The 26,703-nt window shown below is 24.5% G+C and overlaps 4 protein-coding genes across 4 annotated transcripts; all 4 read left to right on the top strand.

The window, feature by feature from the left end:
- Positions 1 to 4,003: 4,003 nt before the first annotated feature.
- OCT59_019536 (uncharacterized protein) lies at positions 4,004 to 8,790 on the top strand. The gene has a single exon (XM_066143598.1). The coding sequence runs from the start codon at positions 4,108 to 4,110 to the stop codon at positions 8,599 to 8,601; it is 4,494 nt and encodes a 1,497-aa protein (XP_066005333.1). The 5' UTR covers positions 4,004 to 4,107; the 3' UTR covers positions 8,602 to 8,790.
- A 5,335-nt stretch (positions 8,791 to 14,125) lies between these two features.
- Positions 14,126 to 14,998, top strand: OCT59_019535 (uncharacterized protein; the record flags this gene model as incomplete). Its single annotated transcript, XM_066143597.1, has 2 exons — positions 14,126 to 14,177; positions 14,811 to 14,998. 2 exons carry the CDS (start codon positions 14,126 to 14,128, stop codon positions 14,996 to 14,998), a joined length of 240 nt encoding a protein of 79 aa, XP_066005332.1.
- A 7,453-nt stretch (positions 14,999 to 22,451) lies between these two features.
- On the top strand, positions 22,452 to 23,021 carry OCT59_019534 (uncharacterized protein; the record flags this gene model as incomplete). Its single annotated transcript, XM_066143596.1, has 1 exon — positions 22,452 to 23,021. One exon carries the CDS (start codon positions 22,452 to 22,454, stop codon positions 23,019 to 23,021), a length of 570 nt encoding a protein of 189 aa, XP_066005331.1.
- Positions 23,022 to 23,116: 95 nt separating this feature from the next.
- OCT59_019533 (uncharacterized protein) lies at positions 23,117 to 23,578 on the top strand (the record flags this gene model as incomplete). Its single annotated transcript, XM_066143595.1, has 2 exons — positions 23,117 to 23,166; positions 23,257 to 23,578. The coding sequence occupies 2 exons, from the start codon at positions 23,117 to 23,119 to the stop codon at positions 23,576 to 23,578; spliced, it is 372 nt and encodes a 123-aa protein (XP_066005330.1).
- Between the last annotated feature and the right edge of the window lie 3,125 nt (positions 23,579 to 26,703).

Raw genomic sequence — 26,703 nt, 5'->3', positions numbered from 1 at the left:
GATAATCTGTCTATTCGTAATTTACAATTGTTATGGTTTTCCAAGAATAAATTAACTGTAAACGCCAATATGACATGCATTACTCGAAGTTATTTAAAAGATCAGAATCGTGGCCATAGTGATAAGTCTTGATATTATTTCTGGTGTTGTTAGGTATTCAAAAATACTTAATAGACATGAGTAATCATTTTTTTTTTGTTGCTATTAAAGGGAATGCAATAAATTTTGAATTTCATATCTGATTTATTTAATTTCTCCCTAATTAAAGGCCCGTTGCAAAAGCATATTTTTTTCACACATTCCATTAATTAGGAGAATTTGACATTGTTTTATTATAAAAATCTAGATTTAAAATTATTTATTTAAAATTAATTGTGTGCTGAAAATTGTAAAATCTATTTGTTTTATAGTAATTTTTAATTATAATTATTAAATAAATAAATTAATTAATTTATTGTTATTTTGATTGGCTTTAATTTGATATCAATTCATATCAGTGGTGCGTTATTTTTGCTAGCTGTAGGGCTTTTAAAAGTGGTTTGTTTTTGTTTATATTAAATTTAGTTATCGTTTTTATCCAATCAAAATATACTTTCCAAAATTATTTTTATTGACCCTCCTCGTATTACTTTCTTGACCCGATCAAAATATGCATGATTATGTATGACGAAAATGTTCTTTTCTTGACCCGATCAAAATATGCATGATCATGTGTGACGAAAATGTTCTTTTCTTGACCTGCAAAGACATTAACGCGTTGTTATTTTTCTTATTAAATCGTTTAGAATAAACAGTTGTTCTAAACGAATAAGGCACATTTTTGGCGTATTAAAATAAATAGAATAATCATTAATATAATCGTCATTATTCATTTTTAACATTTTTTTTCTCTTATCCTCTATGAAATGTAAAATATTCGTAATTGTAATCAATTCTCTTCCCAATTGTTTGATATAATTATTTGGAATCATATCTGAGTATAGATTATAATTATCTATAAATTTTACACAAATATCTGAGTCTCTTGTAATATAACCAATTTTATTATCATTTACCGGTAGTTCAAATCCATTGACTGCTATAAAATTCATTTTAAGTGACAGATATAATAATTACATAAATTTATAGGTATTTATGTATTGTATATTAAGAGACAATACGAATTATTTTATTATAATACAAAATATTGTATACTGTATATAAATTGTAGACATATGAATTGTAGCCACATTGTATAAATCTAAAGATAATTTTTTAATTTATTCAAAAAAAATGAATGAAGAGACTTTATTATTCAATTAGTGTCCCAAATAATTATAATTATATTGAAATTTTTTGCTGAATAATTAATTTTAATATTGTCATTGCTATGAACATATCATGTTATCTTTAAATCTTTAAATAAATACAGTATATGTGATCAATATAAAAATTTTAATTCACGCAAATACAGTACGTAATAACAATATATATAAAAATGGTTTATTGTTTTTATTATATTGAAGAAAAAAAAACTATTACTTCCTTTAACTTGCAAATACATTATAGATTTTATTATACGGTAACTTGATTATTAAAAAAAATTGCAATTCAGTCGGGACTTACGTTATCCTTGTGGTTTGTTATCAAAGTATACTGGTATACTAGCTTTTTTTGATGGTGTTACTAGGAAGATATAGGAACAGTCACAAATCAGGTGTTCTAATCGGAATTTCGGCGTTTTCCTAGTGTATGACAAAGCACGACATACAACCTTATTAATTATTATCCACTCTCAATTTGGAGATTATTTTCACTTTGATCAGGTTTACAAACAAATGGTTAAATCTTCGTTATTATGAACTACAAAATTGGTAAAATCGTTTTTTATTGTAGTTTATCATCATGGAAACTCTACGTTACATTAAAAATAGCAATAACAGTTCTATACTTTGTTTATTATAAAATAAAGTTAAAAATTATATGTAAAAGTGCTAAAAAATTGTATTAAAAGACAAAAAATACTTGTATTTCCTTGAAATTTAAGTTTCTTTAGATTTTATTAAAGCATTTTATTAACGTTTTGATAGTATAATATTGGCCAAAAAAAAATTTTTCTTTATTTTATTTAGATAGACCCGCAAATGCATATTATTGCGTATGTAGCACGACACGACACATACAAGTTTATCAATTATTATCCACTCTCAATTTGGAGATTTGATCAGGTTTACAAACAAATGGAACAAAGAATTAATCTCTTTTTTTGGAAGAATTTCTTGATATAGAAAATTTGCCAAGCTCCTAAACCTACGAGTACAGACATACTGCCAAGACTTTTACCATTTGACACGTTCATTTGTAGAAATCTTCGTTATTATGAATTACAAAATTGGTAAAATTGTTTTTTATTGTGGTTTATCATCATGGAAACTCTTATTTTTGACTTACATTAAAAATAGCAATAACAGTTCTATACTTTGTATATTATAAAATAAAGTTAAAAATTATGTGTAAAAGTGCTAAAAAATTAAAGACAAAAAATACCTGTATTTCCTTGAAATTTAAAGTTCTTTGGATTTTATTAAAGCATTTTATTAACGTTTTGATAGTGTAATATTAGCCAAAAAAATTTTTTTCCTTATTTTATTTAGATAGACGCGAATACATATTATACACCCGTTTTTGCATATTTTTGCGTATGTAGCACGACACATACAAGCTTATCAATTATTATCCACTCTCAATTTGGAGATTTGATCAGGTTTACAAACAAATCGTGGAACAAAGAATTAATCTCTTTTTTTGGAAGAATTTCTTGATATAGAAAATTTGCCAAGCTCCTAAACTTACGAGTACAAACATACTGCTAAGACTTTTACCATTTGACACGTTCATTTGTTCATTTGTAGAAATCTTCGTTATTATGAATTACAAAATTGGTAAAATTGTTTTTTATTGTAGGTTATCATAATGGAAACTCTACGTTACATTAAAAATAGCAATAACAGTTCTATACTTTGTATATTATAAAATAAAGTTAAAAATTACGTGTAAAAGTGCTAAAAAATTAAAGACAAAAAATACCTGTATTTCCTTGAAATTTAAGTTCTTTGGATTTTATTAAAGCATTTTATTAACGTTTTGATTGGCCAAAAAAATTTTTTTTCTTTATTTTATTTAGATAGACGCGAATACATCTTATACACCCGTTTTTGCATATTTTTGCGTATGTAGCACGACACATACAAGCTTATCAATTATTATCCACTCTCAATTTGGAGATTTGGTCAGGTTTACAAACAAGTGGAACAAAGAATTAATCTCTTTTTTTGGAAGAATTTCTTGATATAGAAAATTTGCCAAGCTCCTAAACCTACGTACTGCCAAGACTTTTACCATTTGACACGTTCATTTGTAGAAATCTTCGTTATTATGAATTACAAAATTGGTAAAATTGTTTTTTATTGTGGTTTATCATCATGGAAACTCTTATTTTTGACTTACATTAAAAATAGCAATAACAGTTCTATACTTTGTATATTATAAAATAAAGTTAAAAATTATGTGTAAAAGTGCTAAAAAATTAAAGACAAAAAATACCTGTATTTCCTTGAAATTTAAGTTCTTTGGATTTTATTAAAGCATTTTATTAACGTTTTGATAGTATAATATTGGCCAAAAGAATTTTTTTCTTTATTTTATTTAGGTAGACGCGAATACATCTTATACACCCGTTTTGCATATTTTTGCGTATGTAGCACGACACATACAAGCCTATCAATTATTATCCACTCTCAATTTGGAGATTTGGTCAGGTTTACAAACAAATGGAACAAAAGAATTAAATTTTCGTTATTATGAATTACAAAATTGGTAAAATTGTTTTTTTTTTATTGTGATTTATCATCATGGAAACTCTTATTGTTTGACATTACATTCTTATCAAGTTTTTTTCTTTTTTTATCATATATAATAAGGTTATTTTCTTATTTAATGAAGATTTCGAAAAGATCAAAAAATCGGTCACATTCACAGACTTTTTAATTTAATTCACTAGAAAGTTCCTTTATTCGTTAGATTTTACGTTATATTTTGAGCTTTGTTAAACTACGTTACGAGATAAAGATGGATGAAGAAAAAAGTTTGAAGGAACTTAAGGATAGGAGACGTAAAGTGGCAAGAAATTTCCGTCTGAAAAATTTGAAGAAAATTGCAGATAAGAATAAGGCTCTTCATAAGATTGCGAAAAAAAATACGTTACAAGCTATTATTTTCTCTATTGTTAGCATTTTATTTGGGTCTATTTTTATTTTCTTGGTTGGAACTAGCATCACAAAAATTGTAGAAAACGCTGTAGTCGGAGTAGCTTCTTTGATGTCTTTATTTTCGAATTTACGATCTTTTATGACTCCATCGACGGATGATAATAGTATTGACATTAAATTTTCAGAAGTGTGCGATGAAAGTGTGGAACTTTCTTTGAAAATTATTGATGAGGATGACATTCGAAATACTGAAAATACAATTGAAACTTGGAATTTTTGGTTACTAGCGATGAAGTCATTTTATACTGGGTTTACTATTTTTAGCTCATTACTATTCATTGTTTTTATTATACTTGACTTGACTTCACTACAAGAAAAAAATGCGGTTCCAATAAACATGGCGATTATTATTTTTGGAGTGGTCTCTTTTATTTTCACTTGTTTAATTCATTATTCGCTAAAGATTTTCACTCTTACAAGTGAAGGGGGAAAGGATGTAGAACGACTTTTAAGTGGTATTAAAATTCACATTAAAAGAAATACCGCCCGTGATTTGGAAAAACTAAAAGATCACTACATAAAAGCTGTTTATAAATCTGAATTAGAAATATTGTCGAATAAATTTCCGTCGAATGATTTGATAAAATTTCTTCTTAAATTGTCGGGAATATGGAAATTTATTAGATCGTTGAAAATATCGCCGAATAAATTGATAAAATGTATTCTTAGATTGCCGAAAATATTGTTGAAAATAAAATTTATTCGTGAATTGTCGGAAATATTAAAATTTAGATCAGACTCATCAGAGCATTCGACTGATTTGACTGAGCGTCTAACTGCTGGGCGTCTAACTGGTTTGAAAGACGCAGGGAACGAGGTTCCAAAGCCTGTCTCTGGGAAAGATATTGCTTCGTGGATATGGAAATTATTTAGTGCGATGGAAGGACTTGATTTTATATTACAAAAAGATACTAACTCACAATCAGAATTGAATATGAAAAAACTTAGGAAGACATTGTCATTGAAAGAGCTTGTCGAAATTATTTTGGTAGATCAAGAATATCCTTGTAAATCAGAATCAACTAAGTTGTCTGTTGATTACCATATACTTAGGGAACTTTATGGGGCATCAAAGGGATTGCTAAATATAATAAAAAATGAAAACGAGGAAAAAAAAGAAAGTGGTGAAATAGAAGAAGAAATAGAAGAAGAATTTTCTAAGATATCTAAGAAGTTGGAAGTAATTAACCAAATAATAGAGAAAAGTAAGACAAAGACATTGCTTAAAGAATTTACTGAAATTACTCATTTTAATGGTAAATTATTTGAGGAACTTGGTGTAATAAAAGTCAAATTGAAATATATTAACCGGCGGGCAGAATACTTAAATAATCTCACGGATCCAGCAAGTGCTGATGTTGATGAATTACGCAAAGAGATACCTAAAATATTAAAAATTAAGGATTTGGAAAAACATGAATATTATAAGAAATGGAATGAAATACAGATGTCGAAGCAAAAGAATACAAACCATCTGGAAAAGATTACAAATCTGCCGTTGAGACTTTATAAGATAAAAAAAGAATTATCCAGGACACCTAAAATATTAAAAGAGATTGATCAAAAGATAGAAACTCCCATCTTGGATATGGGGTATGCAAAAATAGTTCATGGTCATTCTGATGATAAACTTGGTGAAATAGAAAAAAAATTATTTGAGATGTATGACAATATAAGACAAGATTTGATGAATAATGATGATGATGATATGGATATGGATGGCGGGAAGATTGATAAGGTAGAAAAAAAATTATCTAAATTTATTGAGAAATTTTCGCAAAAATCTAATGAGGAATCTTCGGCGGAAAAATTTTCAAAAACTTTTATTGAGAAAATTTCAAAAAATTTTATTGAGAAAATGTCAGAAAATTTTATTGAGGAATTTTCAGAAAATCTTATTGAGGAATTTTCAGAAAATTTTATTGAGAAATTTTCAATAAATTTTATTAAGAAATTAAAATCTATTGTGGAATATGAATATATTAAGAAATTTTCAGAAAAATTTGAACTTTCAGCAAAACTTTCAGAATTTAAATCTATTGAGGAATTTAAAAAATCTATTGAGGAATTTAAATCTATTGAGGAATTTAAAAAATCTATTGAGGAATTTAAATCTATTGAGGAATTTAAATCTATTGAGGAATTTAAAAAATCTATTGAGGAATTTAAATCTATTGAGGAATTTAAAAAATCTATTGAGGAATTTAAATCTATTGAGGAATTTAAAAAATCTATTGAGGAATTTAAATCTATTGAGACTATCGAGAAATTTTCGAAAAAATTTATTGAGGATTTTAAATTGAAAAAATCTAGAAAACCTAATGAGGAATATGAGGAATTTAAATTTATCATCGATAAAAAACCTAATGAGACTATCAAGGAATTTTCGAAATTTACTTCTATTAAGAATTTGGATTTTAATATTGAGAAATTTAAATCTATTTCTATTGAGGAATTTAAATCTATTGAGGAATTTAAATTTATTAAGGAATTTTCGGAAAAATTTATTGTTAAAAAATCTGAGGAATTTTCGAAAAAATCTATTGAATTTAAATCTATTAAGGAATTTTCAAAAAAATTTATTGAGGAATTTAAATTTATTGAGGAATTTAAATCTATTAAGGAATTTAAATCTATTGAGAAATTTAAATCTATTGATATTTCGAAAAATTCTATCGAGGATTTTTCGAAAAAATTTATTGGGGAATTTAAATCTATTGAGGAATTTAAATCTATTGATATTTCGAAAAAATCTATTGAGGAATTTTCGAAAAAATTTATTGAGGAATTTTCGAAAAAATTTATTGAGAAATTTTTGAAAAAATTTATTGAGGAAATTAAATCTATTGAGAAATTTTCGAAAAAATCTATTGAGGAATTTTCGAAAAAATTTATTGAGGAATTTAAATCTATTGAGAAAATTTCGGAAAAACTTATTAAGGAATTTATATTTATTGAGAAATTTAAATCTACTGAGGAATTTAAAACTACTAAGGAATTTTCGGAAGAATTTATTGAGGAATTTTCGAAAAAATTTAATTCTATTGAGGAATTTTCGAAAGAATTTATTGAGAAACTTTCGAAAAAATCTATTGAGGAATTTTCGAAAGAATTTAATGAGGAATTTTCGAAAAAATTTAAATCTATTGAGAAATTTTCGAAAGATTTTATTAAGGAATTTTCGAATAAACTTATTGAGAAAGTTTCGAAAAAATTTATTGAGGAACTTTCGAAAGAACTTATTGAGAAAAAACTTATTGAGAATTTTTCGGGAAAATTTAATATTGAACTCACGAAAAATTCCGGTAAGATAGAAACATTATATGAGATAATTGATAAGCTTAAAAAGGAAGCAAGTGAAAAATTAAAAAAATCAAAAGAATCAAAAGAATCAAAAGAATCAAAAGAATCAAAAGAATCAAAAGAATCAAAAGAATCAAAAGAATCAAAAGAATCAAAAGAATCAAAAGAATCAAAAGAATCAAAAGGATCAAAAGGATCAAAAGAATCAAAAGAATCAAAAAAATTATTAAAATTTTTAGAAAGATTATCAAATGAATTACATCAAATATCGATAAAATTAATATTGAAAGAACTCTTAAAATTAAGAAAAGAAGAAAATAAAAATTATACAAAATTGCATAAAGGGTTGATTAAATTAGATTATGCCTCAAAATTCAAAGATTTACATAAGTTGTTTAAAGAAATCAACAAGAAAACATTTAAATCCATTAAAAAAAATTATTCTGCTCATCTGGCTGATGATAAATATTTTTTTAAACATTTATATTATGAAATCCTTGATTCAATCGAAGAAGTCGAACGTCATACAAAACTTAAACCTATAAGTTCTTATATTGATTTTGGAAAACATTATGGAACTTACTTGTTTCATCATTTCATTCCTGATGGAAAAAAACGCTGGCCATACAAAGTAGCTAATAAGAAACTTATTCGTTGTTATTACCGTCTCGGGGAATTGCTATTTAGCGATAATAATGGAGAAAATGCTCCGGAAAAAGTTACTGATCTTCAACATCGAAAAGCGGAAAATATTTATGATCTATATAATAAAATGCTGTTAATATCCAATGTCAACAACAATGTCAACAACAATGTCTACAATAAAAATCCATTAGATATGATTGAGGGGATTAAATCTAAGTACGCCGCTGCTATATTTGCATTAAGTAATGATGATGTTAAATATTTGATTGGTGAAATTAGATCTTATATACACAAATCCGAAGATCATATACACGAAGGTGATGGTGACGTCGTAATAACATTCTAATTGAAGGGAAATTATTATATTTCATTTATTTTTATCTGTTACTTTTATATTTTAGCTTTTATCATTAGTTTTTTAAGCTCAATACTAATTGTAGAGTATATGTAAAAATTTTTTTCTTTACATAAGTTTGTAATTAAAAAATCATCATTTAAATAATTAAATATTATCATGTATGAAATTTTGATTACCCGTTATGATTACCAGAAAGATGATTGATGTATCAATCACAAATATGTACTCTACTACTCTCAATAAATTACCAAATGTTTTAACGGTATATTAGTGGTATATTAACAAAGAAAAAGACGCGTTCCACTTATTTACTGTACGTTAATAAACCCATCTAACAATAAAGCTCAATACCTCATTGGCACTTGTTTTGGTTGTAAAAAGTGCCTTTACTGTGGAATTGAACTTAGTATGGGAAAAAAAAGAATGCTCTTGCGACAAAAATATCAAGCCAAACAAAAAAAAAATTTGAAATGACGCATTTTTCTTGAGTTTCGTCACCTGACTTACAATCTGGGCCACTCAAATTTATTTGAGAAAACGTTACCAAATTTGGTTATTCCTTAGATCTTAAAGCAACTTTTAACTTCTCTTTATGTTCCACTTGTACCTTTCAAAGGATAAGAACTAACTCAAAATCAACTAATATTTCAAATTTATCTTCAGAAAAAACTTTAGTAATAGATTCAAGTGAAAATGATTGTGATGTTGATGTATTTGATGAAACAAATAATAAAGAACAAATTATATTTTGGTGATAAAGCCTGCTACAGGTCCAGCATTACCATTTTAAATGGGTTGAAATAGAAGTATCATCTTTAGATGATATTCTTGCTAATATTTTATACTGTAAGACTAAAGAAATTATTCATTCAGATTACATGGTTATATAATTACGTTCAAATTAGAAAAAGCTGTAGGTACAGGAGCACGATTACATGATATGCAAAATTACAAAAACTATTGGATACGAAAAAAAATATGACTATTCATGTTGTATTTATAAAGAAAAAAAAAATGGAAGGTAAAATAATTTTAGTATTCAGACCCGTAAACCATTAATATTGGATATAAACGGATATCTGTTATTATTGGGTATTCGGTTTGACATTTACCCTGTAAAAAATCTGATCCGTGTTTTATCTTTCCATGTTTTTTCCGTGAATGTATCATTTTCATGGAATTTATAGCCTTAAATCATGGAAATTTTCATCTCGCTAACACGGATATCCGGGAATGTATCATTTTCACGGAATTTTTACGGAAGACACGGAGAAATAATGGAAATATTCGGATAAAAATTTTTTATAGGGTTAGGTTAACGGTTATCATATAATCCGGATTCATAATGGATTAACCGTAATTCATTATTTGTTTAACTATAAAATCATTACGTGGCAGTTTTTTTTAATTCATTTGCTTTATTGTTTTTATAAAATAAAACCAACCGAACTTTTTTATTTATTATTAAAAAGACAAATATTTCTCAATTTAATTGTTTAGAAATAAAAAATGTAAAAAATTAAAATGAATTTTTGTATTTTTTTTTTTATAAAAAATCAAACCAAAATCTTTTTTGTCCAAAAAATTATACTTTATTGCTTATAGATGCAATTTCGAACTTGGACTTCAGAATAAACCATGAGGTATGAGATTAAAATTAGAGAGAAAATATCAAGAGAATAGTATATTAATTTTTAACTAACATTTCTTTCCGTTTTTTTTTTTAATTTCTTGTTATATCTTTCTGAACGCCTAGAACTCAGATTTCAGCTATTGGATTTGGTCATTTGGAAAAAGGTGCGTGTTTTGAAACTTTGAAATAGGAAGTTGAGATTTTAGAGAACATTAGCAAAAAACTTTAACTAATGTTAGTGTTTCTAATTTTTTTTCCTTATTGGTATCTTTCTGGGTGTCTTGATGTAGGATTTGGTCCTTGACTTGATTTAAAAATTGGGGTAGGGAACATTGGTAAAGTCTTTACTAATGCTTCTTTTATTTTTAGTTATGGGTATTTACTTGGATGCTTTGGATCTTAAAAAATTAGGACGAAAAGTCTGATGGATTAAGGATTGAGAATTTTTTTACTTTTTTTTAGAAAGTAGAAAATAAAATGGTTTTTATTTATGCTTTTGCAATAAGAATCTGAGGATGTTCTTTCTTTTTTTATATATCCCTATGAAAAAAAAATTATTCAAGTTTTGTACAATTTTTGTACATGTCTATATAAGAACAAGTGTACAGTTTTTTATAATGTATTGAAAATATACCATTTTTATACAGTTGAAATTGTAGAACATACTTGATAGCCTTATTATACATTTTCGATCCATATGTATTAATATTAATGTGTTTTATTTAAGAATTAAAAACATATATTTTATTTATTTTAATTGATATAATTTAATACATCTAATTTGTTATATGTTATTTTCTATTACTACCAGTATCGAGTACGCGTTATATTAATTGTTTTATCTACTTTATATTTTAAAGTCTACAATAGATAAAATTAGTAGTATTTCTAATTAAAATAAGCGAAAATAGGATTTCTACTTATGATTTCAAAAATCATAAAAGTTCATTCATTCAACATTAAGAAAGAAAATTATATTTAAAAAGGCTGTCATAAAAAAAGTAAAGGAACATTAATAACACAAAAAGATAATCGTGTATTTTTATGGCTTGTATGTTTATGTTTATCAAATATCTATCATATATAGTACATATAGTACACAGACGCTGTCTGCATGCACATTGTTGATCACATATATTTTACAATACACCATGAATAGGATCGATAACGTGTATGCAGGTGGGTCAAGTTTCACGTACGTGACAGATCACACAGACCACAAAGAAAGTAGATTTTATGATAATTAAGGAAAAGGAGGTAATACTATGAAATTAATACTTTGTAAGTATGCTAATGTAATAAAAAAAAATGTCAATTTTTTTAATAGTTCGTAATATATTAAAATAACAAATCTAAAGATTTATTTTTGTACCTAAATAAAACCTGCTTTTAAAGTTTACAGCACTATACTATAAATATGATAAATTTCTAATAGAAATGATATTACACTTAGCGAGGTTATTAATTATGGCATTCAATTTGATAGAGCTGATATATTACTCAATAGTTTTGATATTAATGAAGAGTGGGATGATGATAAGCAAGATTACGAAGCAATGAAATTGCTTCCAGAAAAATATAAGATCAACTCCCAATGGAAACTATTTTTTTAATAGTGCTTTTTTAATTGTATTTGGAAATGAAAATTTTAATATTTAGTTGCGATTAGCTGTAATGGTTAAATTAATGATACATTCCCAATTTTATTTGCAACAAAAAATTTTTGAACAGGATATTATTTATCGGGAAGAAGCATTGAATAATGGAAATATTAGAATTATAAATAATAATTATAATTTTAAGAAAGAGAGCAAATATATTTCAGAATTAAAATTGATGTATAAATCAAATTTCTGGAATTCTATGATAGCATTTTTTGGACTAGCATCAGTATTACATAGACCAATTGAATCTCTTTTTCCAAAATATGAATAATAAATTTATGAATCAGATTTATAACCGCATAATTTTACCAAGACAAAATACGAAAGATTTACCTAAATGTATTATTATGTGGAATTCCTGTTCTGCAAAACAATTTCAAATGACTTATTGAAGATTATAATTATGATTTCCAATCAGTGTATAATGATGATGATAATTATCAATCTTCTATCAAGAACGATCATTAATTGCAACCCGTTATTGAAAATGATAAAACAAAATCAAAACTTAGGAGAATTATTTATGAGTATTGATATGATAATTCATTTATACCTAATGTTGCAAATATTAATGTTATTTTATTTATCAAGAAGCTAAAGATTTTCAATTTATGGTGCGCACAGTCTAAAGCCACCACTTTTTTATTTTTTGGCCAAATTTTTATAAAATCACGTGAGCAAATTTCATTGGTCAATATTTACTTATCATATATATATAGGTGGGTTTGTAGAATAGAATACCAATTGTTTAGCCAGAATTAATATTAATTCTAGCTAAAATGATTTATAAATTCATATTATTAGAAATTTTATTATATATAAAATTGTGATACCCATTAAATTTTTTCTATATTCATTAAGAATAATAAATATATATTTAATTTGTTTCAAAAAAAAAATAAAGTTTATAGATAAATAATTCTCATTCAGTTATTTTAAACAAAAATATTTTTATATTAATTCTTAATTTAGGCCAGTTTATAAATTTTGGCCTGCATTATATTAGTATTAAACTGGCCAAATTCCTCCAAATTTATTCAAAACATAGTAAAATAACCAAAATTAAAACTTATATATCTTATGCTACAGTAATTCAATTTGAAAAAACTCTCTGTTACATAAAAGTATACTGTTTAAACTACAATATTACAGAAAGTTTTTTTAAAAAATATTGATTAAATTTTTTTTTCTATTCATTTGAAATCACATAATAAAAAGTGGTGGCTTTAGACTATGTGCACCATACAATTACTCAAAAAGAGATAAATTAATTTTATGTGTTATTGATGATCAAAAATCCAATTATTATTGGAGGTTGTGGCAAGTTAGCAACTATTATTTGGTTGAATTACTCAGAAAACAGTCAGAATTCCCATCACAAATATCCATAATTGTTAAAAAACATATAAATCAAACAAAATTCTAACAAAGTATTATTATTGTGATGGATGTAATATAAATAAAAAAGTTACATTTAAAATAGCAATTAATAAAATTTCTGGAAATTTTGTCAATATTTATGTAATCTTTTCACTTAATAAAAAATAACGTACTAGCGACCTTCATGTACCAACACCTGTTGCTTTTAGAAAAAATATATCGGTATATCAAATTATTATTACATAACCGCCATCAGTGAATCATAATGCAAGCCAAAATCCAATTCTTGCCAGCATTATGCAAACTTTGGATAGCTAATATATTAAAATGTCATGTGATTTGGATGGAACCTTTATGTTAACTCTGGCCAAATTTATAGTGTTAACCCGAATTAATACCAGTATAACCTAAAGTATCAGTACATCTTACTATGTATTAATTATAAAGAGGTAAAGAAAAGTATCAGTACATGTTACATCATGAAACTATATATAATATCAGTATAACAAGGTTTTTTCATTAATTGTATAATAGGATATAGAAAATTTATCGGTACGAGCGAATTATCGTATCGATGCGACGAGTCTGACTGTAAGCACTTAGAATATACATGCCATCCAAATTATTTTGGACTGTCATAATTATAAGTAAAATCCCAAATTCAATTATGACATCCCAAATTATTTTGGCACTTTACATAGTAAATTATATATAAACTGAATAAATTACGACATTCCAAATTATAATTATAGGCTTATAGCATTCCAAAATAATTTGGGCAGCATATATAACTTAGAAGAAAAAACATTTGCATGGATTATCTAGACAAAAATTAATGGAATTTGATTATAAATCACCTTATCAACCGAAATTAGATAGATATACTGGTAATTGATATCAGCCAATTCTGCAATAATGATTAATTCAACTAATAAATAGCTAGGTTATAATTTATGTGAATAACTTTTATGCAGCAATTTTAGATATTAACAAAAAGAAAAAAGACTAATTTCTTAAATAAATGGTTCAAAATCTGCAGTTAAATACCAGATACGAGACTTTATTCAAGAATTTATTCAAACTCAACCATTATCATTACCAATATTTAATGAAGTTGTGATCATTTACTATCATTATCATGCATGAAAATCCAGGAATTTTTCTAAATTATATAGGACAATTAGTAAAGTCAATTCCATATTGTCTTTCACAAATATAAATAATACTACAGAAAATTATAAGAGAATCTTGAATGCATTTTTTACTAGGTAAAAAATCAGATGCGTTTCCAGTAGATGTATTCGAACTTGTAACTAATGATCTATCTTCTAATAATTTTCAGCATTATTTACACATTTACCGACAAAAGAATTACAATTATTTAATTCTAATTCAGTTCCTTACTTAATAAATACTGATTGTGCATATAATTTACTGGTTGTAATATTAAAAAAAATATAATAATGAAACTCCAGAACAATATTTTAATAAAATTATTAATACTATTATAACAAATAAAGAATTTGATAGTTTAAAAGTATTGGTTGGATGGTGTTATGATCATGCTATAAGGGCAGTGTGCCATCACATTAGATCAAAGAAATTTACAATTGAAGAAGATGATAGTAGAGAAATTTTAGCAAAATTTGCTATGCGAGTATGGAATTCAGTAAGAATAAAAGAAAATATTGATGAAATAGAAAATTAAATAAATAGATGGAAATAGTTGATGATACAAAAAAATTTAGAATTAGTTAATAAAAGAGTGTCATTAATAAAAAAAAATAGATTTATTTCGTGATAATTTTGGTAAAATAAGTTAACATGATTTGCCAAGTATAGATTTTGAATCAAATCAGAATCTTGAAGATTTAGATTTAGTAGTATATTCACAATTTTTACCACTAAATTCTGATAAAATAATACTTGGACATATATTATTATAAGCAATTCTTTATTAAAAACCATAATAGTTACGAACTATTGATATTACAACTGGATATAAATATTAATGTACAACTAGATATAATAATACAATTAATTATAAATCCTTTCTATAGTATTAATTTAAAGAATTATCTAGAAAGATTTTGGTGTAAAACAATTATTTTGTAATTCCAGCAATAAAAAACAGAACCAGTAACTGTTGAAATAAAAAATAATATAGTCAAAAATTTTGATATTGGTAAAAAAAAATCTTCCAATTGATGAATATATTTATGTTTGTATTCAAACTTTAAAATTAATACAAACTTAATCGCTGAGAGGTTAATGTGTAGAAGGTAATAGTTCTGCATTTTATTTAATAATAATGATAATAAAATAATTATTTTGATACCAAATGATTATATACAGTCAAAGCTCGTTATAGTGAACTTTCTGTTCCACTATGTAATTTTTTCCCTTTTTTTTCACTATAGCGAGATTTATTAAGAAAATTCACTATATCGAGAGAAATTAATTATAAGGAAAAAAATCAATAGGTCACTATAACAAGATTTACTTAATGTTCACTATAGTGAGATTCACTATAACGAGCTTTGACTGTAATCTAGTTTTGGCCAACAAATTCCAAGATTAAAATGAATTGAACGAGCAATGGCAATTCAAAAAGAAACGAATTTTTACAAATGAAGAATCAAAAATAATAAAAAATTTTAAAATAGTTATGGATCATAGAAAAAATACTGATTCTTCAAGTCAATACAGAATAGCTCGTGAAATATAAGTTCAACACAATTAATCAGTTTATGGTATCTTAGGGCAGTGACATTTATTACGTAATATCTATTTGTTATAAAGGCCATACTGCAAAAATCATGTAATATGAAAAATCTTACATTACACTTATATGTTATATGACCTTTAAATACCCTCCCACCCCTAAAATATTATGTAATAAATGTCTTCTTTCTAATATTTGTACAATGGTAATATAGTATTGATATTCTTAAATGTGATAGAACAATAACGGCAATTAACAACTGGATTGATAAAAAGTTGGAAAAGAAGGAAAATCAAGAGAATTTAAATAGAGAAAGTATCTGGAATTTTTGAGATAACGTTTATTACAATATTTTTTTTGTTGCGTTGCATTACTAAAATAAATGACTTAAGTCTTTATTAAGACTAATTGTACATATACTTTATTAAATTAACAATTTTCTGACATTCAATAAACAATTAAAATTCTAATATAAAATAATAAAAATAAGTTGAGACACGTCAAATAAAAAGAACCGTATTTTAGAACGAACATTTTGCCTAAACAAATAAATTAAGGTGTTAACAGGAACACTAAATTACATAAAAAAAACATTGGAGTAATGGCAATAATAAAATTTTATATTTAAATATGTATAAAAACTAAATAAAAGTAAATAATTCATGACTGATTTTTTTTTTTACTAGATAAAAAAATACTGATGATGTACAGTTTTTTTATGGAAAGCCGTCCTTGACAAAAGGTTGATATCCAGACTATACTTCTTCACTAATTAATTACGTCATATTTTGGCAAATGGACCAATTTACTATTTATTATAAAATTACTATGAATTAATTACGTCTGTCAAAATACATTATGTCTGTCAAAATAAATTTAATTAGTATTTTATCATTTTAACGAAAAGTATAATCCAGACATCATGTTGGATAATGTCTAGAGTATCATGTCAAATATATGTAGAATAATGTTTGTACATCATTCAACATGATACTCAAGCATCAACCCTATGATACGCCAGGCTGGACAGATGTTTAACGTAAAAGCTAAATCATTTGACGTTAACACCATATCATTTGACTTTGAAGTACAAAGCATTTGGTGTTAAATATAAACCATTTGTCATTAATTTCAAAGCATTTGTCATTAATTCCCAAAGCATTTGCCATTAATTCCAAAGTATTTGCAAATCTATAAACAAATTTCCTATAAAGAAAATAGGATTTCACGAGACTTTTAAAAAGAAAATTATTACTTAAATTGCACCATTTGAATTTTAACCAAATATGGAAAATTATTTTCATATCGCCAAACTGTTTGACAGTATTGGCAAAGAATTTAACTATAAAGTCAAACAGTTTGTCAGTACTATACTTTTCGTCAAAATGACAAAATAATAATTAAATTTATTTTGACAGACATAATGTATTTTGACAGACGTAATTAATTCATAGTAATTTTATAATAAATAGTGAATTGGTCCGTTCGCCGAAATACGACGTAATTAATTAGCGGAGAAGTATAGTCAGTACAGCAAATCATTTGAATTTCGCAGTTAACCTTAAACGTCAAATGATTTAGCTTTTACGTTTAAACATCTGTCCAGTCCTATGGAATGCCAGGCTGGACAGAAGTTTAAAGGTGAACTACATCATATTGTTTAACGTTTAAGGTTAAATGTAAAGTCAAAATGATTTGCCATTACCGTCAAACCATTTGACTTTAGAGTCATATCCTTTGCCAATATCATCAAATTGTTTGACTTTCCAGTTATGTTACACAAAGTTTGTTAATAGGTAAAGCATTTAATGATAAAGAGCAAACAGTTTATTAAGTTAGGCAAAGCATTTAATATTAAAGTGCAAACAGTTTGCTAACAGGCAAAGCATTAATACTAAAATGCAAACTGTTTACCAACAGGTAAAGCATTTAATGTTAAAGTGCAAACCATTTACTAACAGGCAAAGCATTTAATGTTAAAATGCAAGCCATTTACTAACAGGCCAAGCATTTAATGTTAAAGTGCAAACAGTTTACTAGCAGGCAAAGCATTTAATGTTAAAGCGCAAACCATTTACTTACAGGCAAAAGCATTTAATGTTAAAGTGCAAACAGTTTACTAACAGGTAAAGCATTTAATGTTAAAGTGCAAATAGTTTACTAACAGGCAAAGCATTTAATGTTAAAGTGCAAACAGTTTACTAACAGGTAAAGCATTTAATGTTAAAGCGCAAATAGTTTACTAACAGGCAAAGCATTTAATGTTAAAGTGCAAACAGTTTACTAACAGGTAAAGCATTTAATGTTAAAGTGCAAACAAGTTTACAATTTATAATTCCGGCCAAATTATATGTTAATCATTTCCTTTTTGAATGAAAATTCAAGTACACATTTGGAATCTTATGTAATACTACTTTTCTTTTTAGGAATTGTATAATTCTGGCCAGAATTAGTACATAATTCTGGCCAAAATTAAATCAACTGGAATTTCAAATTTTGGCCAATAAAACTATTTCAGAATTCTGATTTTTAAAACTGATAAAGATTTAATTCTAATAATTATAATTACTATTCTATAATCAATTTTTAAATTTATAAAATTATAAATATAAACTAAGTTTTTAGCAAAAAAATTATATATTAATATAAGGCTGTTACTAATTGGTAATCCATCGCTATAGTGACTCCTATTATATAATTTAATAAAATTTCTGATTCTAATTTGATCTATTTAAAATTGCAGTAGTAATTTTTAACAAAAATTTTATTATTCATTGAATAGAGATATATTAATAAAAATCAGAAATAGCAATAAAAAGAAAAGTAAAAAACAAAAAAATGCAGTTGAAAGTATACATGCTGCCCAAATTATTTTGAGATGTCATAATTATAATTTGGGATGTCATAATTCATTCAGTTTATATATAATTTACTATGTAAAGTACCAAAATAATTTGGGATGTCATAATTGAATTTAGGATTTTACTTATAATTACGGCAGCCCAAAATAATTTGGGTGGCATGTATAGTTGAAAGCTAAGATAAAAGTAACAAAAAAATGAAAAATGAAAAAAATAAATAAAAAGAATAAAGAAAACGAAAAAATCAGTAAAGAAAGAAAAATGAAAGAAAAAAACAAATAAAAAAGAAACAAAAAGAGGAAATAAAAAAAAAAATAAAAGGAATAAAAAAATGAAACAATAAAATTAATGGAAGTATAAAAGGAAGATAAAAAAAAAAGTAAAATTTAATTTAAAAAATAAAAATAAAATTTTTTTTCAAAAATAAATATTTATTATATATATGATATATATAATATTATTAATTTCTTTTATTACCAATATTACTTTTTTAAAATATAAATTATATATTAGAATAATTTACCCTTAACTTTCCATATAGACTGCAATGCAATCAGCATAGCGGACATGCTTATATCACCATGCCGATCATTTTGCTGATCATATATATTTTTCAAACTTCAATAAACAATATCTTGAAATTCAGTCATCCAATTTTGATAAAGTTGTGCTCATTGGATTCGCCTCATCGAGACGAGTCAAATGGTGGTATTTTCATTAATTTTGGATTACTAGATGCCAAGATATTCACGATTTTGTATTTCTATTATGAATTATCACATTATATAAAATTGGCCGATCTGGCTTGGCTACACCGATATACATTCGGCCGGGCTATAAAAATTGATAAATTTAAGTTTTTTAACGATATAAAATAAAATAATAAACCTTTTTCATTACTAAAATTGATATTTATTAATTTTATATATAAATTTTTAGTATTTAATTAGGAAATTTACTATTTTTAGACTTTAAAACTTTGTACAAAGCCACAGACTTTTAAGCCAACTCTGAAATTTTCATCATATATTTGTTAACCATTTAGAAATATATGGTGAAAAAATGGCATCCTAATTCGCTTGAAACCAAAAGTTACCTATATACTATATTTAGTCAATTTTAATAAATTTGCAATTTTTAGACTTCAAAGTTTTGTACAAAGCCACAGACTTTTAAGCCAACTTTGAAATTTTCATTATATATTTGTTAACCATTTAGAAATATATGGTAAAAAAATGGCATCCTAATTCGCTTGAAACCAAAACTTACTTATATGTTATATTTAGTCAATTTTAAGTAATATATGATTATTTGATTTTAAAACTTTATATATTTTCTAAAATTTATTTTTGTTTACTATTTTAAAAATATAAGATAAAATTAATTATTTTAAAAGTTTTCTATGTGTTATATTTAATCAGTTTTTTTATAAATAGACAAAAAAATTGCTTTAGCAAAATTAGAAAATCCAATCCAATTTAAAATAAAAAAACAATATTTTTTTAAATACTTTCATAATTTTTAATTATAAAAAATGGATAACACTTCTACTTTTTCAAATATTTGCAATTTTGATTCCATTGAATGTAATGGAAGAATAAAGCCAATCACTTATAACACTAAAATACCAAAATCTACTGAATTAATTATTTCAGTTGGAATGTATTTATGCCAAATACATTACAATCAATTTATTTTAAATGAAACTAGAAATATTAATTATAATAAGAGTTGTGAGCATCCAAAACATGATGAATATAAAAATCAATCAAAAAATACAAAAAAAAATCAAGCAAACTTAATCTTAAAAAGGTTCCAAAAAGATTAATTGATTTTAGAATTAAATGAATCTTCAGAAATTTGTAGTATGTGTAGAAATAAAACTGATAAAGATTCTGAATATTTACAAAATGAAAAATACAAAGCACCTATTCCAATTAAAAAAAACAATTTAAATGATAATGATAATTTACAAGATGAATCAATAGAAACTATACAAGATGAACTAATAGAGGCTATACAAGATGAATCAATAGAAGTTATACAAAATGAATCAATAGAAGTTATACAAAATGAATCAATAGAAACTAAACAAATAAAAACTTGTCAACATCCAAAACATGATGAATACTTAAATCAATCAAAAAATACAAGCAAACAATTTAGTCTTCAAAAAGTTCCAACAAGATTAATTAAAGTATTAGAATTAGATGAACTTGCAATGATTTGCAGTATGTGTAAAAAAAAAACTGATAAAGATTCTCAATATTTACAAACTGAAGAATATAAAGCACCAATTTCTAGAAAAAATAATAATGACAATATATCAAAAATAGGAAATCATACTTATTTATTTAGAAAAGATATCTTATATACTGGAGAAGAATTACAACAATTTGAATCAGATTATCAAGAAATTATGACACAATTAAAAATTTCAAGTGAAATTAAATTAAGTAGTAAAATAATAAAAATGTCTAATATTCTTTATAATAATCAACATAGATTAAATCTTAAACCTATTTATGATCCAATAGCTTTTAAAACTATGTTAGAAACAGCTGATAAAGATTTAATTGGATGTTTTGATGAATTATATGCTGGAACTAATCCTAATACTAAATCTGAAACAACAAATAATAACAACAAAAAAAAATTAGTTTCTTTATGTTATTTTTTAGCTAGCATTAATAATAAATATATTAATGGAATTAAAGTTGATATTGGATCATACTTGGAAACTTCTGGAGCTTCTTCTTCTTCTATTGATACATTGGCAAATATAGGAGTTTCAGTAACAAGAAAAACAGTAAATCGTAAAAAAAATTTTATTTCAAATGAACACCAACAAACTGTAGATAATTATTGTTTACAAAATATAGAAAATATGTTTATTCTTAATATAGATGATTACCATAATATTCATAGGCGTAATCAACCAACATTCAATGTTACAAACTCACAATATTTATCATTTTGTAACAATATTATTGAATACAAATACTAAAATTCCAAAAATACCATTTTATTCATTAAATAATTTTTCAATACATAATCCTAAAGGAATTGATTCTGAATTAATTATTAATAACATTAAAAATAATTTTATGAATCAATTAGGTAAAAGTTATTATATGCAAAAAGAATTATGGAAAAATTTTTTAATTGAAGATTCTTATGAAAATAGAGTTGAACTACTTAATATTCATAATTATGATGGTAGAATTCAAAATTACCATGAATTAAGATCAATGTCTAATAGCAAATTAGTAGACTTTATTTTGCATCCTTTACATAGTACTAAGGATTATATTGAATGTTTAGATTATGTATTTAAAGCATTTGAAAGATTAGAAAATATTGAAGAAAATTATTTAAATAATTTTATCATTCCTGTAATTGCTGATTGGCCAGAACAAGTAAATATAAGAAGAGCTATAACACTTAGAATTAAGAAAGGCATTAATTCTGGAGTTCCAGAGCAAGTGTTAAATTTAATTCCTATGATAGGTCCACTTCATGTCTCTTTAAACAGCAGAGAAATACTATTTCAAACATATCATTTCTTTTTTGAGATGCTATATCATAACTTATTTGGAGATAAAAAAATATTATCTCAAAAACCAAAACAAACAGTAATCAATCTTATTTTACATTTAACTTATCATGGATGGAAAAATATTCGTGATATTGTTACAAAAAGATTTGGAAATTTAAAACATGCAGAATATCAAATGATGATAGATTTATTAGATAATTCTATTCCACTTACTTTGGATATATATGCAATACTTTTTAGAAGTGGATTTTTTGAAGGATATTTAGAAAGTACTGTAAAAATTTGGATATTATTTCAAAGATTGAGAAGACATAATTATAATAAAGCACCACTTATGTTTTTAAGTAATGTATTTTATTGGACTTCAAAAAATCATCCAATAATTAATATTTTAAAAAATAATTTACCAATTTTTAATGATTATTTTGTTGAAAATTTTCATAGCTCTTTAAGGCATCAAACAGCAGAATCAAATTCAGAGTTACAAATTATACAAAAAGCAAAAATTATTGATGCTGAAAGAAATAATAATCCTTTTAAAAATTCTTTTGTTAATTTGAGAAATCCAGCTAAGTCCTCAAATTAAAGAATTAAAATCTTTAGAAAAAAAGGTTTCATTATTTTTATTCTCAATATTTGATAAGATTCATCAGAATATAGGAAATACAAAACAAATTAATAATGATAGATATCCAAAATTTTATCTTCCAAGTTTTGATATTGAAGTGGATGTAAAGGTACTTCCTTTAGGCTGGAATACACAAAAAATACCAGCCAGATGATAAATTTTGTGATGCAAATAATTGTTTATTATCAAATAGTATAAATTTATCTAATGGAATTGTTTTACTTTGTGGACACAGTTTTCATAAAGAATGTTTAAGTACTTTATATGATGATAAATGTAATTTTTGTTTTGATTATTTATCATCTGGAATTGAGAAAAATATTAAGAGTTTGGATCAAAGATTGTCGACATCATTAAAAGAAAATGAAATCCCTTTATTTGAAAAGGAAAATAATAATGATGATGAAAATGATGAAGAAGAGAATATTGAAAACATATTAGAAAGAACAGAATGTGATGTAGAAAATCAATATGATATAATGTATCAACAATGGTTAAATTATAATGATATATAATTAGTATTAATATAATAATTTTTATTAAATTGCAAAAGTCACTTTATTGAAATTTTTTAATAATAAAAATTAATATTTTATTTTGATTAATGAAAATTAATGAATTATAATTGTATAATTACTCCAACTAATAAGATAAATTATATAATAAAATAATTAGAAGATTCTGAATGCAAATATCTCAAGATATATAACTCCAAATTTTGTAAAATAAAGATGATCGGATTCATCAAGTCCTAAGCTTTCTAACAAGCTAAAAATCATAAAATTCTGATCACTGGATGCTGAGATAACTGAGATTAACTTTAAAAAAAATCTAATATTAAATGTGATATGATAAAATAGTGATCAACAAATGATCGGCAAATGATCGGCAAAATTGTGATAAAATAGGGATGTCCGCTATGCTAATGCAATCATATGATTTTAGAAATTTTTTGATTGGCCAATTTTTTTGATTTTATTTTAATTAATAACACCTAAAAATTTTACAAAGAAAATAATCAAAAATGAGAGATAAAATATTAGAAAAAAGAAATAAAACTAAATCAGGTATTATATTAAAAGAAATTATATTATAAAGATAAAAAATACAAAAATCAGACAATTATTATATTATTAAAAGTAGAACTCCTAATGAATCGAGTTGAGTTGAATTATCCTATAAATAAGTTGAGTCGAATTGAGTTGAGTTAATTTTTAATAGAGTTGAGTCAAATTGAGTTAAGTTAAATTTAATAAAACTTTTAACTTGAATTGAGTCAAATTAATCTAAATTTTAACTCAAATCGAATTGAGTTAATCTAAATTAAAAAATTTAATTCAATAATATTACTTAATTAATAAATAATATTAAAAAATCATAAATATTTATAATTTTTAAAAACATATAATAAGTTACTTTAACAAATAATATTAATTATAAGTAAAAAATTTATAGATAAGTTATAAATTATAGTAAAAATTATAGTTTAATTAAAAAGTTTCTTTTAATTTTAGCTTAAATTTTTCTTTTAAAATTGAAAAACAAATTGATAGTCTAATCATATGATTTTCAAATATAAGATTAGATTATCATTATTTATAAGATTTACAGAATACAAGTAATATATATTACAACATATAATTCGCTAAGATATTTCATTTGAATGATGATCCTACATAACCTTCCTTATTTATTCACTTTTTCGCTTAATTAGTAAGTGATCCTCTGATCTTCATGCAGATTTTCATCTTTTTGGGAATGCACCATGTGAACTTCGTAGTTGAAGTTTATAGCTATGCTATATAAATTGCAATTGCAATTGCTATTGCTATTGCTATAGCTATGGACGTTATTATTGCAATATTGCAATATTGTTTCTTTAATATCATTAGAATAAAATTACAAAATATTCATTTTTGTGCCACTTTCACTACATATTAACTTGCGGTATTAAACAATAAGTTTTATATTCATATTTGATTTTGTTATCCCTTAAATGATTGCTATTGTTCTAAATTTCGCAGAATTTTCAGGATTTTCACAGAGGATTTTATGGAATTTCATTGTATTACAGTTTAGATCAATACATGAGTAGTGGTAAATCGCAGCTAAATTTAGCTGCAAAACACTTTAAGGGATAAATTAATGTAAGAATTAATTTAAAATTCATGTCAGGTTATTTTCATATTTTTGTCATCTCAGTTATTAATTTTTATATTACATTTATTTTTTATATAAATTTTTTTAAATTAAACTTCTTTTTTTCAAATATACTATAATCTCCACTTTGGCCAAATAAAATCAACTTCATTTATTAATTGAAAGTTGTTTAGGCATGTTGAAATCACTGAATATTAATTTTCATAAATATAGGTATAGTGCTTAAAGAAAATTGCATTTTTCTTGACGATATTAACTCTTTTTTCTTTTTTTTTAATTTAGAGTGTAATATCTCCACTTTGGACAAATGAAATCAACTTTATTTATTAATTGAAAGTTGTTCAGGCAGGTTGAAATCACTTGAATATTAATTTTCATGAGTGTAAGTGTAGTGCTTAAAAAAAAATTGCATTTTTCTTGATAATATTAACTCTCTTTTCTGTTTTTTTTAATTTAAAGCGTAATATCTCCATTTTGGACAAATGAAATCAACTTCATTTATTAATTGAAAGTTGTTCAGGCAGGTTGAAATCACCTGAATATTAATTTTCATGAATGTAGGTATAGTGTTTAGAGAAAATTGCATTTTTCTTGATGATATTAACTCTCTTTTCTCTTTTTTTTAATTTAGAGCGTAATATCTCCACTTTAGACAAATGAAATCAACTTCATTTATTAATTGAAAGTTTTTCAGGCAGGTTGAAATCACTTGAATATTAATTTTCATGAATGTAAGTGTAGTGTTTAAAGAAATTTGCATTTTTCTTGATGATATTAACTCTCTTTTCTTTTTTTTTTAATTTAGAGCGTAATATCTCCACTTTGGACAAATGAAATCAACTTCATTTATTAATTGAAAGTTGTTCAGGCAGGTTGAAACCACTTGAATATTAATTTTCATAAGATTTCATTTTTCGTAGCTGTATTAACCTTAGAACACTTATTACAACTTATATTATTATTTTAAATGATAAAAATTATTTTATATTATTATTGGCTAATTATAATTACATGATACTAAAGATTTGTTATATTTTTATATTTAATTTAATAATTTAATGAAATATTATTATTTAAATCAAATTCATATAAATTGCTAATAATCGTAATTTAAATAGTAAATTCATTGATCAAATCATATAAATTCCATATTCAAATTATGTAATTCTGTGATCAAATCAATATAAATTCAGTAAAAATTGTGGTCAAATCACAAACAATGCATTTTTGTGATATGGAATTGCATTTTCCTGTATCCCTATATATAGTTTAGATATATTATTTTTAAGAAAAAATTATATAAAACCTTATTAAAGCATGATTTTTTATAATGAAATTTTATTATTCAATAATATTTTACACAATTCAATTTATTTATATTAAAGATTTTTTTCAATTATAGATGTTATATTTGGGGGACAAAGTCTCCCAGAAAATTGCATATTCTAGTTATTATAGAAGTTAGATCAATAAACAATAT

This window comes from Rhizophagus irregularis, chromosome 29 (genome assembly GCF_026210795.1).
Source record: "Rhizophagus irregularis chromosome 29, complete sequence".
Taxonomy (NCBI): Eukaryota; Fungi; Glomeromycota; class Glomeromycetes; order Glomerales; family Glomeraceae; genus Rhizophagus; species Rhizophagus irregularis.
The sequence above is the reverse complement of the archived record's forward strand: the minus strand, read 5'-3'. Positions and strand labels throughout refer to the sequence as shown.

What these genes read in the sequence shown, in the direction of transcription:
- OCT59_019536 (XM_066143598.1), top strand. Translation starts at nt 4,108, where the DNA reads ATGGATGAAGAAAAAAGTTTGAAGGAACTTAAGGATAGGAGACGTAAA.